The sequence below is a fragment of the Haliaeetus leucocephalus genome, unplaced genomic scaffold, assembly GCF_000737465.1.
Source record: "Haliaeetus leucocephalus isolate CR32 unplaced genomic scaffold, Haliaeetus_leucocephalus-4.0 Scaffold915, whole genome shotgun sequence".
Classification (NCBI taxonomy): Eukaryota; Metazoa; Chordata; class Aves; order Accipitriformes; family Accipitridae; genus Haliaeetus; species Haliaeetus leucocephalus.
In genome coordinates, this window is record NW_010973351.1 from 300495 (window position 1) to 315820 (window position 15326).

Here is a 15326-nt window from a genome sequence, read left to right on the forward strand (position 1 = left end):
TGTAAGGTGATCCGGAGAGCCTCTCCCACCAAAACTCTTCTCGATGATGGGTTTCCCACCAGGACGGTGGGCTGAGCATCCTCCCATGATGGGCCTGGGAGTAGCCAGGTCAGGGTGCTCCTCTCTGTCTGATCAGGAGATCGGGGTTTGGCTGCCTGCCATCACTCCGTTGTGTTGGTGGAGACGGACCTTTGCTGATCTGACTGCTCTCCAACGGTGCCCGGGCAGTCGCGATGTCAGGGTGCTCCGTTTCCCTCACTGGGCTATTGGGGTTTCCCTGGCTGTCCTTGTGGGGATGATTCTTTAATTGCATAAGGTAACAGGAATGACACAGATTCAGGCTCACTTCTGGTAAATCAGTTGCAAAGCTGAGGTTTGATAGCAAAAAAAAAAAAAAAAAAATCTAGGTAAGAGAACTTGCAGAACTCTGCTTTTGTAGGAAGGCTGCACATCCACAGCTGTCCTTGCAGTTAAGGGGAGGTGAAGCTAATTAAAATTGCTCAGGGTTATTGCCAGCAAAATTACATGGAAGCACTGTATTTATTATTTAGTAAGCTTTGTACTCTAAACTTTACCACATAACCTCGCCATTATAAATCATAGTACATTCAAAGAGCAGCTAAAAGGACTTGGATTTTGCCATATGTTCATTTCTCATTCGTTTAATTCTTGACTCATGAAGCTATTTTTGTTTCACACTCCTAAATTAAAAATTAATTGGCCCAAGGATGTCAATTTGAAGGTAATGATTAAAAAAACAACAACAACAGAGTAAGGAAAGTATATAAAGACAGGACAATGAAAGCTGTTGATGAAGTTAGCTATAAATCTTGGCATGCTGCATAGTAACAATACAGGAAATTGTAACTACTGGCTGGCGTTGGTCATCCAACATTTCTGCTTTACCAAAATAGCAACAATTTATAAAAAATGTATAAGCCCAGAACATCCTGTCAAAAATTCCTTACATGATAAATCAAAATAATATTTATGTAATATTTCTTATCAGCTCATGGATATGGGTTATATTAACTGCACATAGGACTTCAATGTTCCGAATGTGGCAGCAGGGAGGTTTAATTCTGCAGTATAAAATCAATGTGCTTGTATATATGCAACTTGTCAATATGTCCAGACAACAGTTTCTGATAAAAAGCTTTGGTTGGAAAAAATGTGGAAACTTATTCTATATTTCCTTATCATTTTCTGGAAGACTAAGTGATTTTCTAAAACTGCTTTTAATATATGCATCCATACATATGTTTTTCCCCCTTCTCCAGACTCTGTTTTGTTTTGCAGTAAACCCTCACCCTGCTTTATGGTTTTCCATCTGGGAAACCATATGAAATAACCACGGTCCAATATTGAATCGTCTTCTCCCTTTGCAAGTAAAGTTTTCTGCCTGGTGACTGGTCTGACCAGCATAACAACTGGGGGAGGAGGGGTAAGCAAGTGGTGGAAAACTCACTGTTACCTTCTTTTTTTGTAGTGTTTTTGTTTGTTTGTTTTTACTGTTTTTGAGATGTTGCTCAGGTTGATCTAAGAACTGAGTGTGAAAATGTTTTCTCCCAAGGAGAAAGAAGGGGGAAAGCAGTCTTCTTCCTTCTTCATGTATTCCCTAGTTGTCTTTTTTTTTTTTTTTTTTTTAAATTTTGGTTTCCAGATACTTGCCCATGTTTAAAGTGTTGATTAAAAAATGATCATGGTAAGGCAACAGTCCGCTCTCCCTTATAGACAAGATGAACTTGTTTCAGTAGAGTAAACCTAAGATGAATTTACAATGGCATAAATGCTAAAAATAATGGTGAGTGCTGAGGCAGAAGCAGGAAAGTATTTCTCGTTGTTGGCCTTTTTTGTGACGATTTCAGGGAGCATTGAATCATTCAGTTTATGTAACTCTGAGGATATAGACTTGTTTGTACAAAAAAACCCTTGCATCTCACATGAGCTAGTGAAGTGTATGCTCTCATGCTCTCTGGTGCTAATGCTGGGGGATAGAGAAGAGCAGCAGACACATGTTTTTTCAGGTGATTGAATGACTTGAGGTGAAAGAAATTTCACTTTTTCTTTGTTGCATTAGACCTCATGAAATTTTTGTGGGCTTTTGTGCACACCTTCCCTGTGCCCTTCTAGGCCCTAAAGGTCAACAGCGCCAGATTTCCTTTAGAGCAAAAGGTTTGAAATGGACTATTGGTCACCCAAATTCTCCACCAGGAGGAGTTCAGTGGTGGGAGTGGGCTCCCATCCTCCAGTCCTGGAGGTTGGCTTAGGAGAGTTATCTTTGTATCTTCCTAAACAGTCTGTTTGGCCACTCTTTCTTGTTGGCGAGCTAGCTAGTTACACAGCAATCCCTGCATTTTCTTAGACCGTATACAGTTAAACCTTACCATTGCAGTCAGCTTCAGGCTAACAAAAAGAACAAGTTCAGCAGTTGTTCCCAACCCTTCAGTCATTCTGCAAAAAAAACCAAACCACGAGCTCAGAGCTGCCCAAAACACAACCCAGTAAGTCCTGATAGCGGAGTCATCGCTCAGTAAATGCAGATAACGTGGCCCACCACTAGCAATAGCAACACCGATCTACTGGTTTACATCTTTGACAGAGGTTTTGTTCTTGGGATTCATGCCATTACACCTGCAAAAGAAGGGCTCGGTCAGCAGTCTAGCAAACTATTAGGTGGCCAGATGAGCTTGGCAGTTGTGAGGAGCAGTTTTGGCCACCAAAGAATCCCAAAGAGATGAAAGTGAGTAGTCAGAGAAATGCAGAGGAGACTTCTTAGGGTTTGAAGCCAGAAACTCTCATGAACAGGACTGAAGAAAAATGAGGAGGATGCTAGGTAGGGCAAGAATGAATAATGTAATTTATGGGTAGCCAAATGACTGCCTGACAGGTGCAAAAGCAAGTTAGCAGATTGTGGGATGTTTTTATGCATAAAGGTCTGTCTTCAGGGAAGTGCAGCTCTGCCCACAGCGATTGCATTGGGAACAGTGCCAGAAAGAAGGTAGACGTGGCAGAGGACTGTCATCAGCAGAGGCATCCATTGTATGCTGAGCCAGTGATCTGTGTATTAAATATGAAGAAAACTACAGTGCACAAACCAGTGTGTTGCTTGATGTACCACAAACATTCAAATAAATCTTTGCCAATTAAGCAAATACATCCCTGAAAAGCATATGGTATGCTACTCTACCTTTCTTATGGGATTATGCTATCTTACTGGGACGTACAAGCTACTGATAGGAAATTTCTCTGTCACAGATGCAGGAACAGACACCTATCTTAGACCACCACAGGTTACACGGTGCAGCTTACAACATCATGTGTAAAAGCGGAGAAAGGTGCAGACGTATCCCAAAGCCTGAGGGAAGTTCCATAATGAATAAAATCCCCCTGGCCAAGGGTGTCTGTCCATTCAGCATGGGGAGTCTGAGGGTCAAACCATCTTCAACATCTCACCATGCCAGCTATGTCAGGAAAGAAGAGAGCAGTCTCCTGCAGTGTAGCAGAGGAACCTGTTGATGGGAGTCAAGTGAAGCAGTGGAGTCTGAGGAAAGTACTTTTTAAATAATCAGCTGGTGACTGGGATTAACAAAGCTAAAAGATGGCCGAAAGCTTTGGGATGAGGATCGCTGATGATCGCTTCATGTAATGAACTTCCTACCCCAAGGAAAGGGTGATGTTTTCCAAAGGGCCAGTTCAGGACTGGAACGGACTTTTGGAGGAACTAATGATCTCCATAAAGCTCTTTCCCTTTGTTATGGTGTTAAAAGCATTTTTGAACTTCCACAATAAACACAAAGTTTGTAGTGTAAGTAAAAAAAAAAAGCAGCTCCTTTCTTCACTCTGCTTTAGTTTTTCTTACCTAAGTACAAACAGTATACTGTAAATGCTGTTCTTGTATAGGAAAAGGGAAAAAAATAAGATGAAGAGTCCTTATTTGCATCACTAGTGTAGTGCTAGTAATGTAGTCATAATGAAGGTAATATAACATCTATTTAGGACAGAGTAAAAGAACTGAATATCAGTGATAGGAAAGCATTATTCTGAAAGAGAGAGAAATTGATGAGAAACATCTTTTCATCATTTTGAATATACCCCATTAAATTAATTTAAGCAAGGTTGCCTAAATTCTGATATGTTCATAAATGTTTTTATGCATACCAAGCTGAACTAGGTCCTGAAAGAAAGAAAAGTGCCTTCCTACACTCTTTCTGTATAAACAGCCAGAGCAGCAGGGTATTCATCAAAGCCGTAAGCAAAGTGCATAACCAGAGATTTAATTCTTGAAATTGCATTTGGCTACAAAACTTGCAAAACCATGTGGAGAAGGCCTTTATGTAGCGTGTCGTACTGTAGCTTTAGTGTATGATGAATTAAATTAATTCAAGGAATTTATTATTGCTTGCAGTTTGCCTGTGACGAAGGCTGGGATGGCGTTTTCTTTTTCGATCTTGGATTTTAATCTATGTTAATATTCACATCAACAGGGTAAGTTAATGAGGCCCAAGCTCATTTTATTATCTTTTATCTGACTGAAGCTCTAAGCTTCTACTTGCACAGCCTGGGATACGCACTCTGCATGCTGGATGAGGAGAAGCAGTTTATACTTGAGCATTTGTACTGCACAGACGTGAGTGCTCTGTGGTTGGTGTTCTCCATATGGGAAAGTTCATTTTGTTTCTGTCTTGCTTGAAAACAAACAAACAATAAATCAGCAACATGACCATAAAAAAAAAAAAAAAAGGCAGAAAATAGGGGGTATGAAAAAATAATGCAAGCATGCCTGCGAGGTCTGAAACAGAGCTGGGTGCGCACTTTTTCTTTGTAGAAGACAATGAGTCGTTGATGATTGCTGACATACACTGGGAAAAAATAGAGAGCTTATTTAAAGGAGGCTATATTAAAATAGACACTTTTTAATTCTTGACACTATATTTGTCACATTTGGGACTTCTGAAGCGAGTGTTTCCTGCTAATGATTTCTCAAGTAAGGACTGACAACCTTTTCAGAAGGATTTGAACATATCAAGTGTTCCAGCATTGGCAACAACTACACAAAGAACAATGGAAGTGTGTCCTGGTTTCAGCTGGGATAGAGTTAACTGTCTTCCTAGTAGCTGGTACAGTGCTGTGTTTTGAGTTCAGTATGTGAAGAATGTTGATAACACTGATGTTTTCAGTTGTTGCTCAGTAGTGTTTAGACTAGAGTCAAGGATTTTTCAGCTTCTCATGCCCAGCCAGGGCACCTGACCCAAACTGGCCAACAGTGTATTCCATACCATGTGACGTCCCATCTAGTTTAGGAACTGGGAAGTGGGGAGCAGGGATTCGCCGCTCGGGGACTGGCTGGGGGTCGGTCGGCGGGGGGTGAGCAATTGCCCTGCGCATCATTTGTACATTCCAATCCTTTTATTACTACTGTTGTCATTTTATTAGTGTTATCATTATCATTATTAGTTTCTTCTTTTCTGTTCTATTAAATCATTCTTATCTCAACCCAGGAGTTTTACTTCTTTTCCTGATTTTCTCCCCCATCCCACTGGAGGAGGGAGGAGTGAGTGAGCGGCTGCGTGGTGCTTAGTTGCTGGCTGGGGTTAAACCACGACAAAGTGGCGTGTGGCGTTCAGCTGACAGAGAAGCTGAAAAGAAAAAAAATAAAAATAAAAGGAGAGCCTTTCTGCACATTGCATTGCAGGGAAATGTTTGGAGGGGGTCTGTCCGGCTGCCGAATGTCCCGGCCCCTGCCTGCCCGTGAGTGCACAGGGTGCAGTAGCAGAGTCAAGTAGGTGCAGGCGGATGAAGGAGAGGTTTCACCTTCTTGCTCTATTTAAAAAGACTCATCCAGGAGAGTTTGTTAAAGTCTAGAAGCAGAAAGGAGTAGTGAGTCTTGCTGGCCTGGGGTCAGGTTAGAACAAAACGCAAAGAAAACTTGTGTTGAGAGGAATTGATGGACATCTGATGCGACTGCTCCCATCCGGTGACAAAACAAATAACTCAATGCTCAATGGGGGGAGATGCCTTTGGACTCATCAGGTTGTCACTCCTAATACTGAAATGCTGAGCCACAGACCGATTAAATGAATGCCTTTAACTGTCTTTCCACCCTCATTACAATTTTGCTTGTCCCTAATAGGGGTAGTTTTATATCAACCGGCAGTATCGTAAAGAGCATAATGGGACGGGAGGAGTGGCGGGCTAACAGAAAGCAAGACAAGGTCTGTGGAGAATTCACATGTGCTAGTCTGAATTTCACAGTTAATTCATTCACCTTCAAAAACTTACAAGCCAGTTTTTGCAGAGCTGAGGGCAGTTTTAATAAGCAGTGAGCAAACCGGCCCCAGCGGGTAGAGCAGTCAGCTTTGATCCCAGGTTGTAGCAAGCTGAATCAGCCACTCAAGGATAACTGAAAGTTGACTTTGTCCTCTAACTCAACGGTCAAGTAAACCTGGGATACATTTACTTGATTTTGTTTTGAAATTATTTTCATTTGTCCCAGTGAAATACCTCTGAAAGTTTTGAACTGTAGCAAGTATCGTTCTTATTTGTTTACAGGGATTATGCTGGAACAACTCAGGCGTTTTTTCCACTTTGCTGAGCTTCAGTCTCATCATAAATTGCTTATTTAAGTTCAAATGTCAGTTAATTCTTAGGTGAATAAATTTTTGGGGTTTAAAACTAAAACAAAGCAGTAAATATAGAATAGTAGCTGGGGTGGGGTGGGGGGTGGGAAAGACTGAAAGGTCCTCAGAGAATAAGGAGGCTTATTAGAGAAATACTCCTTATTACTCCTTATTACAACAGCAGTATGACAGCTCTTCAGCTGTACTTTCAGCTTGAAGTTGGAGAGTCTGTAATCTCAAAGGGAAATTCTATGAAGGCCTCTGAAAACATTAAAAAGTGCATACATAAGGAGAATAGTGAAATATACCCTCTCCCCACACGCTGACTAAGGCAGTCCAGTTAAAAAAAACGTATTTCTTTGTGTGTGTAAGAACCAGTTTCTGTAAAATTTTCATAAGGATTGGTAATTTGCAAACTTAATGCTCCTGCAGCCCTCCAGTAATAATGAAAGCCTGGAAACAACCTAGGCTATTGAAGTATTGAATTGAATGTCAAACTCTGCGCCCACTAGAAGCTAAGGTCAAAATTTGGAGGAAGGTTGCTCCCATTTTAGTTACTAGCAACACCGAGGCAGTTAGTGATGGTGTTGGCTTCGGTTCTGACAATTTTAACAGTTTCATTTGTACAGCTAGCTTTGTGGGATGACAGTGACTATCTTTTGCTAGGGGTGCTTGTATCTGATGCTGACATTGATATGTCTTCCTCAGAAGCGATTGCAGCTGAGTCCCTTGTTCATTTGCATCTTTATGACTCTCGCGCCATCTTCTCATATGTGTGTGTTGGTTGTTTTGATATTTTTTTCTCCTTTTCTCCCATTAGCTCTGTTACTTTCCTCAAATAGTGTCTTCCAGTGACCTAAGTATGAGCCAAGGCAAACCAAAGAGGACCTCTTTCCAGTGTTGAGAGTCGGGATGAGTTGTGGGGCTTGTGGGAATTATTAACTTAAAGTGTTTAACCTTTATCTCATCACCCTCCCTCCGCAGCCCTAGTTTGAAGCTACTGTCCTTGCTCCCCCTGTTACTGTTAGTGTCTCTCCCCTTGCTATTCATCATGGGGAGAGTCAATGTCTTTGGAAATGTGACTGCCTTTAAGATGAGCAACTAAGACTTTGCTTCCTTTTACCATTCTTGAGGAGAAGCTGCTCTATGCTCAGCAATTTACTTTTCTCAGTAAGTCTTTTAGTGGCACCTACACCTGCAGGTGCCCTTCAGAGCACTCTTGGGCAGGTGGTCCTAGCACTGCTGCCTCCCTTGGCTTTATCTCCTGAACTGCTCAAGAGATGACTTTCATCTCTGCTGTTTTGTCTGGGGTTCTCTGCTTCAGACACAGCTCTAGCAGGGGATAAAGCGAAGGGTTTCTCAGGTTGGAGGAACAGTTTGGTTCTCTGGCTGTGTTGTACAGATGTGTACAAAGTAAAAGGAACACAAGGTTTCCTGGAGAGATGTCCGTATGCTGGAGAGGAATGCTTTATTCCAACAAGGCTTGTGCTGGTTCGTATCACCAGTTGATGGCCTACTTAATAATGTGGACTAATTATTATGTTGGCTAGATTATTTGGTGAGGATGTGAGGTTCCTCCCTCCTGTAGAAGAGATGTCTCCGTCCCTCTGTCTGCTGGGAGGAGTCCCTGGTGTTTGGAAATACTGGAGTACCCTTAGACAGGGCAGAGTAGGAGCCACGTGGGTAACAGTGCAGGAGAGCACTTTATGAGTACAAAGCCATGCACGTATTTCCTGCCCGCTCTTTTCCAGTTTTTCATTTCTGCTTCATGCTCCTTTTTCCTTAGGCCTGGACAAACAGGGGATGTTCAGCTGCGCGGGCTCAGGGTTTTGCACTGTGTGGCAGAGTGGGCCAGGGCCAGGGAGAATTAATTCTGAGCTGGGGATGGCTTGTGGGTGTATGTCCTTAGAATGGGTTTTGCTTTTAGATGCTTGACAAATTCCCAAAGCAGGAGGTTGCATGGATGTCTCTGCCTTGGCCCGCATGGTGTTTTCCAGGCCATTAACACTGGGCTGCTTGCGCTTGCCCAGTGTCCTGCTGGTGCTCTCTGCAACACACACACTATTTTCCAGTCAAACTGACTTGCCAGAATGGACAGCTTCCCATTTGTGGGGTGGTTTTCTACCAGTGGTAGCTCCTGTGCTCAAGCAGGCATCCCACACTGCTGACTGCAGTAGTAGGTAGGTGGGTGATGTGGTCCCTGAAGGGGTCACCGCTGTAGGTTGTACATGTAGTTGATGATACTTTTCTCGGCTTAAGTTGCACCCAGTGCGTGTGGGTACAGGGCTCCTGCCGCATAACCTCTTGTCAGGAGATTAAAAAAACCCCTCAGTTCTAGTCAAAGCCTGTGTTTGCCAACTCGTGAAGATGTCTGTCCTTTCTCCTGAAGCTCAAGGTCATCTGAGCATCTTTCTGCTCTGCTGCTGCTCGTGAGCCAGCCCAGAGGCTGCTTGCTGCTGGTACCTACAGCTGGCACTCCCACCTCCTGCTCCTCTCCTCAGATCTATTTGATCTCTACTGAATTTAGCCTCTAAAGTTCAGTAATCTAAATGCTTGTGCGATGCTTGGCTCTGATGGCACCAGTAGCAGCCACTTTCTTGGGGGTGGTGAAGGACGTGCTCGGCGATTAGAGGTGCCTCTCCCTCCTTTCTCCTCCTGCCTACCCTTCGCTCTTTCCCTTCGTTTGGCCCACTTTGGCACCCCCTCAATCAGGGCAGGGGGTTTAAACCAGTCGCAGTTTGCAAAGCTGGTGGCTTAAAATGTCTGCAGGTAAGAAAGAGAGGTCTGTGGCCACACTGAGGTGACGGTACTGCCACCCAGGGTTGCCCTTGCCAGCAGCCCGACAAGGGCTTCGGACATCTTTCCATCGCTTCCAATGCAGCCCTAGACCCGTTAATGCTCCTCTGCAATGTCATTTAGCGAGTAGTGATAAGCGCAGTAGCGCACTGGCAGAATCCTGATCGGCTCAAGAGGCAGCGTGCTCTTGAAAGTGCGTTCGTGAATAATATTCATGCATATTAAAGTAACGGCCGTAAGTACTATTCACCATCTCAAGAGGTGGAAAAGGCAGTCAGTAAATATGAGAACTGAACGCAGATCAAAATCATGATGTTTAAGCCACTGTAATAAACCTGTCAGTCTTCTCAGGCGGCGAGAAGAAATCCCTATTAAACAAGTCAGCGACAGGGAGAGTCAGTTTGCTGAACGGGCTGCAGACCGGCCCATCCTTTGGGCTGTGGTATGAGTGCACAGTAAAGCCCTGCTGATATCCATAGGGTGCTGTGGAAGTGCTGGGACAGGTCTTGCTGGGCTGGCTTCCAGCAGCTAAGCAAGCCTGAGCAGAAAGGGACAGAAACACTAATCCAGTCTTGGGGAGAACAGGCACACTGTACCAGGATTTGTAAGGAATAAACAAATTCTGAAAAGACCAGAAAAGATTTGATTGTAAACCTTTAAGAAAAGATTTAAAGTTTTTTAAAAGAAAGAGAAAACTTAAAAGTGCCTCTCTTGCTCTTCCCTTACCATCCTCAATTTTATTATTTCAAAGAAGTGCTACAACATTAGTAATCTTCCATGAGTTCAATAGCAATTTTATGATTTCATAAGAAATGTATTTGCTGTGACTGTGGAAACTCAACAGATAGAGTAAACTTGCTCCCCTGACATCTCCCTCTTGTTTTTTTTTTTCTTGACCTCTTAAAGCAATGTTTTGCTTTGTTCTGGTTTCCTATTATTCTTGAGCAACTCTAAGTTGTTCACATCCTCCCACAATTTCTGGTTGAATATAGGTTTCAAAATAAAGCCGCTCTAGACTTTTTTTTTTTTTTCTTTCTTGAATGAGCTTTGATGTATCTGTTTGAGTTTCTCCTGCCATCTGGTATTCTGCATTGAGATCCACGATCCATGCTGTTCATTCCTGACTGGTATTTTCCCTTTTGCATGTGTTCGGTGGGACTGCTGAGCTGCATCAAAAATCTACAGAAAACACATTTGTGGCGGCTCTGAATTCCCTCATCTTGGGCTTTATGTCATTTTGTGCTGGCTTGAGGATGCTCCTGTTGAAAAGCAAATGACTAAAAATGCTCTTTCCTCCAGCTGGCTCGTTGCACTACATTCCCACCCTCCTCCTGTTCTACCATGCAGAAGAACCTGGTTTAAGACACAAAACCCACCACATGCGTGAAACTGGATGGAGAAGTTTAGTGTTTGCCTTCATGAAACAACCAGTGATTATTCTCAGAAACTTCTTGTTTGCCGAAGCAGAGATTTTACTATAGAGCTAGAAGTTTGGCTCAACTTCAGTAATTTATGTGAAATAGTAAAATCTTTCTTTTTCTCCTGAGTTCACACTAACTGTGGTGCAAGAGAGAATAGTGCATGTATTAAGTGTGGTTTGGATGTAAATGTTCAGCATATGTTTGATTATTTTCCCATTTGAAAAATGGCTTAGACTTCACTCATGAGTACTGCAGTAATTGTATTTCAGGGCAGAAGCTTGTCTCTCTTTTTTTCTCTAGATGTGAACCCTTCAACTACTAGGACGTGTATTTTGACTTTTTATTACAATGTAGTGTTGTAATAGGATTCCTCCTTCTCTAGGGAGGCTTTTATATATATGTATGTTTATATATATAGACACACACACTTACACATTAAAAATGGTTTTGCTATGGGGGAAGAAGGCACTAAGTCCAAAAAGCTAGGTTTTATATATTTTATTCATAAAAACAGATTTGCAACAATTTATTAAAAATTGATCTCATGCAGTATAAGGTTATACAAGAAATTCTTCATTTACATTTTATCCTGGCAGTTCCAGTCTAGTTTAAAGCATTTGTGCACTAACATCATTGGAAAATGCCATTGGGGCACAGCCTCTTCATAAATTTACAGTACATTTTTGCTGCAGTATAAAAGAACAGAAACATTAAATAGCTATATTCACTTGGTTGGTCTTGTTATCTGCAGTAAAGTAAAAAAAAAAAATGTTATGGGAGAAACTACAGTATCATTGAGACAAAGAATGTACTGCATGGTTTAAACCTAATAAACGTCACACAGTCAGTATTCACGAAGTTACAGACACACACACACACTCACCTCCAATGGTCCGATACTTCTGAATTTTTTTTTCCTGCTAAGTTGGAATAATATTTCTACAGAGATCTTTGTGTATACATTATATACAATATTGTAATTTTCTCTTTTTAAAAATTAACATTCCTTTTAAAATAAACCAGGCCCTGATGATATTAATAAAGCAAGAGAATACTGTCAACACACATTGAGTGACAACGTCAGTGTTTAGTGCTTAAACAGAGTAATGAGTTCTATTTTATCTGTGTTTATACTTACATGTTTTTGTTCTAAAAGCTACAGGTATTTCCATAACCTCTCTTACTGTATGTGCCAAGTGAAATATTTTGTGATGCTCCTGATTGTAAGATTCAGATACATATTCATGTTGGTTTTGGCCACTATGAGGTGTGTTTTATTTTTAATGGAGATTTATGCTAGCTTGTCAAAGCTGTGGTTAAGTCCCTCAGCTAATGAACCTCTTCAGCTGTGCTTCAGTCATTGCTGATTTATAAACCTTTGTAGAAACGTCATTCCAAAGGTTTGGTCTGAGGTTCACAGGCGTTGGTCAAAGAAAACTGAGAGCCCAGTGGGTGCTTCATGTGTTTTTCCCCCCCTGCTCTTAGCAAACAGCCCTGGCAGTGAGATGCCACATTTCCAGTCCCTTGGAAAAAGAAGCTGCATGTGTTCCTCACCTGTGCCTGAGGGTTTGGCTCCAGAGCTCGTCCAGACGGTATGCCACTATCGTTCCTCCTAATTGCTTCGGTTCAGGGGATGGAGCTAAAGTATAAAAACCGCTGTTTTTTTCACAGTCCTTTTAGGATTCAGGTAAAATATTCTATTGGTAAATTTGATTTGTCCTCTCTATTATCCGCTACAACTGTCACACACGCAGGTACAAAGCAAACATAGTGTATATTCACATCTATGTGCTCTGCAGGCTTTGCCTGCAGCAGCAAAGTGCTGTGCCCTAACCCCTCCCCCCCCAGTCCACTAAATTAATTTTATTGTAATTATGTGTGACATAATTCAAACAAACTATGAAAAACAATCCGTCCTGTGACATTAAGACTTTACTAACCATCTGCCCTCAGCTTCTTGAGTTATCAGCCCTAGGACTTTTCCAGACAGTTTAGTACATTACGGTTGGTGGTGTTTATTCTGAGAGAGGTGCAGAAACTTTGCTAAAATGGAGCTGCAGATGGTCAGCAGTCACTACCATCATCCCTGGAGAAGGGTGAAGTGCTCCGCTTCCAACCAGCAGCTCTCCAGCTGGTGACAACTGGGAGCTGGAGCTTCAGCCTCTGCTTGGGTTTCATGTACAGCTGCAAGTCAGAGGTGACCCTGCTCACAGCGCTGCAGAGTCTCAATGCCACCCAAAGAATCATTTCTCATAACCCTCCTTTCCTACCGAACATCGTCCCTGAAATGAAAACAGGCAAGACTAACCAGTGCAGAATGGTTCCAGCAATTTAACACAACTCTTGTAAAAACGAGTGTATCTATTTCAATAAATATGGTATAGCTCAACCATTGTATTTTCCTTACATGGATACAGTATAGAATTGCATGTTCTCAGCAGCCACATAAAGCTCAGTGACAACTGAGTGGTTTTTGTTTTGTTTTTTTCCTAGTGTCTTTTTTGCAAGATCCGTATTTCCCAGCCTCCTTGTTGCTAGTAGAAATTTGGGAAGAAACGTTTTTCAGTGACTTCTACGTGAAGAAATAAAAACTCCATGAATAAGGCTACAGATCAAACTCCTTGTGTCCTTCTCCTTTGCCTTCCCACACGAGTTACACGGGCACTCCTGTGATGACGGCCTCAGCGGTAGATCCTCCGCGGTAAGAGCCAACGTTACGTGTTTGTAGCAGAGTTCTAGGTCAGATGTTTAGTCCAGTCATTGAGTACTTAAAAGCAGTTCGGGAAGCACTGATCTCCCTTTCCTACAGCCCCGAAACCATTACTCGGAAGGAAGGCGGCACGTGTCTGTGCCGAGGACTGGCACTGGGGCTTACGCAGGGGCTGGCACAGCTAGCATCCACTCCTCCTATGGATGGCAAGTAGGCATGATGAAGGATGGGCAGCTGCAAAGACAGCCGACGCTGTATGCTGCGAGAGAGACAGAGAGAGAGAGGAGCATTAGCCAAGAGGAAAATATAGTACATTACACGCTTGCTACGGCTGCAGGTTGCTGCAAGGATATTTTCTGTGCCTGTGACGGAGAGGGTTAATGCCAAGAGCGTTGCACTCGCCGCTGTTGAGCTGTGCCACCGTGGTGTTAGCTCCCCTCTGGGAATTATTCTGACAGGCTGGACCTGACAGAGGAATCTAAGGGTGCGTTCTCAGCAGCCCACAACCCTCTGAAATTCCCAGGCACTTTCAGAGTAGCTGTTAGACTGCTGATACTGGAAAAAGTTAAGTGTGCGATGAGGGCAGGTGGTTAGCAACTCTCTACCCCTTGCAAAGTGATCTATTGCATGCAGAGCCCTGGCTGGCTGCATAGACGAGGTCACAGGCTGAGTTTGAAGCCATGCATCACCACTTAGCACAAGGATGTTAGAATTAACGACGGCGTTTTTGCAACCAGCTAAGGCGAACGCAGGTGCGTGGAGGGAGGGAGGGAATTCGGACTGATGGCTTTTTCCAAGCAGTTCCTCTTTGTAGTTTAGGTCTGTGCTTTTGAGGTGCTGAACGCTGTTGAGTTCCCACAGTCGGTGCTGTGGGACTGGGGAGTTGGCACTCCAAAGCAGTCTAACCTTCCACCCACACCAAAATTCAGTATTTAGGAACCCAAAGTCCTGTATGCAGTTTTCCAAGCAGATTGCCATCACCATAAGTGGTGGGACTTTGGTTTGGGTTTTCTGGTTGGGTTTTTAAAAGGACAGTAAACTGTGCTCACGGACAGCCTAATTAACCGCTCTCCGTGGAGAGGACGGTGCCATGGGACATGGGCTCTGCTATCCCCATGCTGTGGGTATACTGGCACCTTACATAAAATAAAAATCCAGTGGAGGTTTTCAGTGATGTTATCATAGCAGGATTGCTTCTGCATTTGGAGACATTCACTCTTGAGACGCAGAGGGACATTTTTAAGAGAAGACAGGTGTCAAAGTGACAAAGCTGACCCGAAGACCGGCTTTTTGATTCCAGAAGAAAAATGCCCATACAAAGCATTGTACCAGTACAATAGAGTTTTAAATTTATATTTCCCTGTTATCTGATATAATGACTGTGTATAGACAGGCCTTTATAAGAAGTGTATGTTTGAAAGCTTGCCTTTGGACAGCCTTTCTGATTCAAACAACATTTCATTTCTTTTTTGCTTTGTGTTAGGAAGTGGAGACAGCTACCAAGGCATCCACTGCACCGCTCGGGGACCAAGCAGTATAGCTTTCAAATTCAAACAGAAAGAAACCTAATCTCCTTCTCTTTAGTTTCTTCACTACAGACTAAGGCTTGTTTATACAGAGATGAGGTGGAAATAGTTGTAGCCTGCCTAGCTGGGAAACTCTTTCTCATCATCCCCACCCCCCCAAACACCCTTTAAAAGTTCGATGCAATATTAATCCACAGTGTTGATCATTGTAGTGCTGGCAATGCATTCCTGGGACTAAACAAAATCCATTCAT

At 42.8% G+C, this 15326-nt stretch overlaps 1 protein-coding gene across 1 annotated transcript in view; it reads right to left on the reverse strand.

The window, feature by feature from the left end:
- Positions 1–13083: 13083 nt before the first annotated feature.
- GABBR2 (gamma-aminobutyric acid (GABA) B receptor, 2) overlaps positions 13084–15326 on the reverse strand; it is a 383598-nt gene continuing 381355 nt past the window's right edge. Inside the window, exon 19 of the mRNA XM_010583585.1 lies at positions 13084–13806. Coding sequence (XP_010581887.1) covers positions 13641–13806 — 166 coding nt within the window. The 3' untranslated portion in view covers positions 13084–13640. The remainder of the gene's footprint in view (positions 13807–15326) is intronic.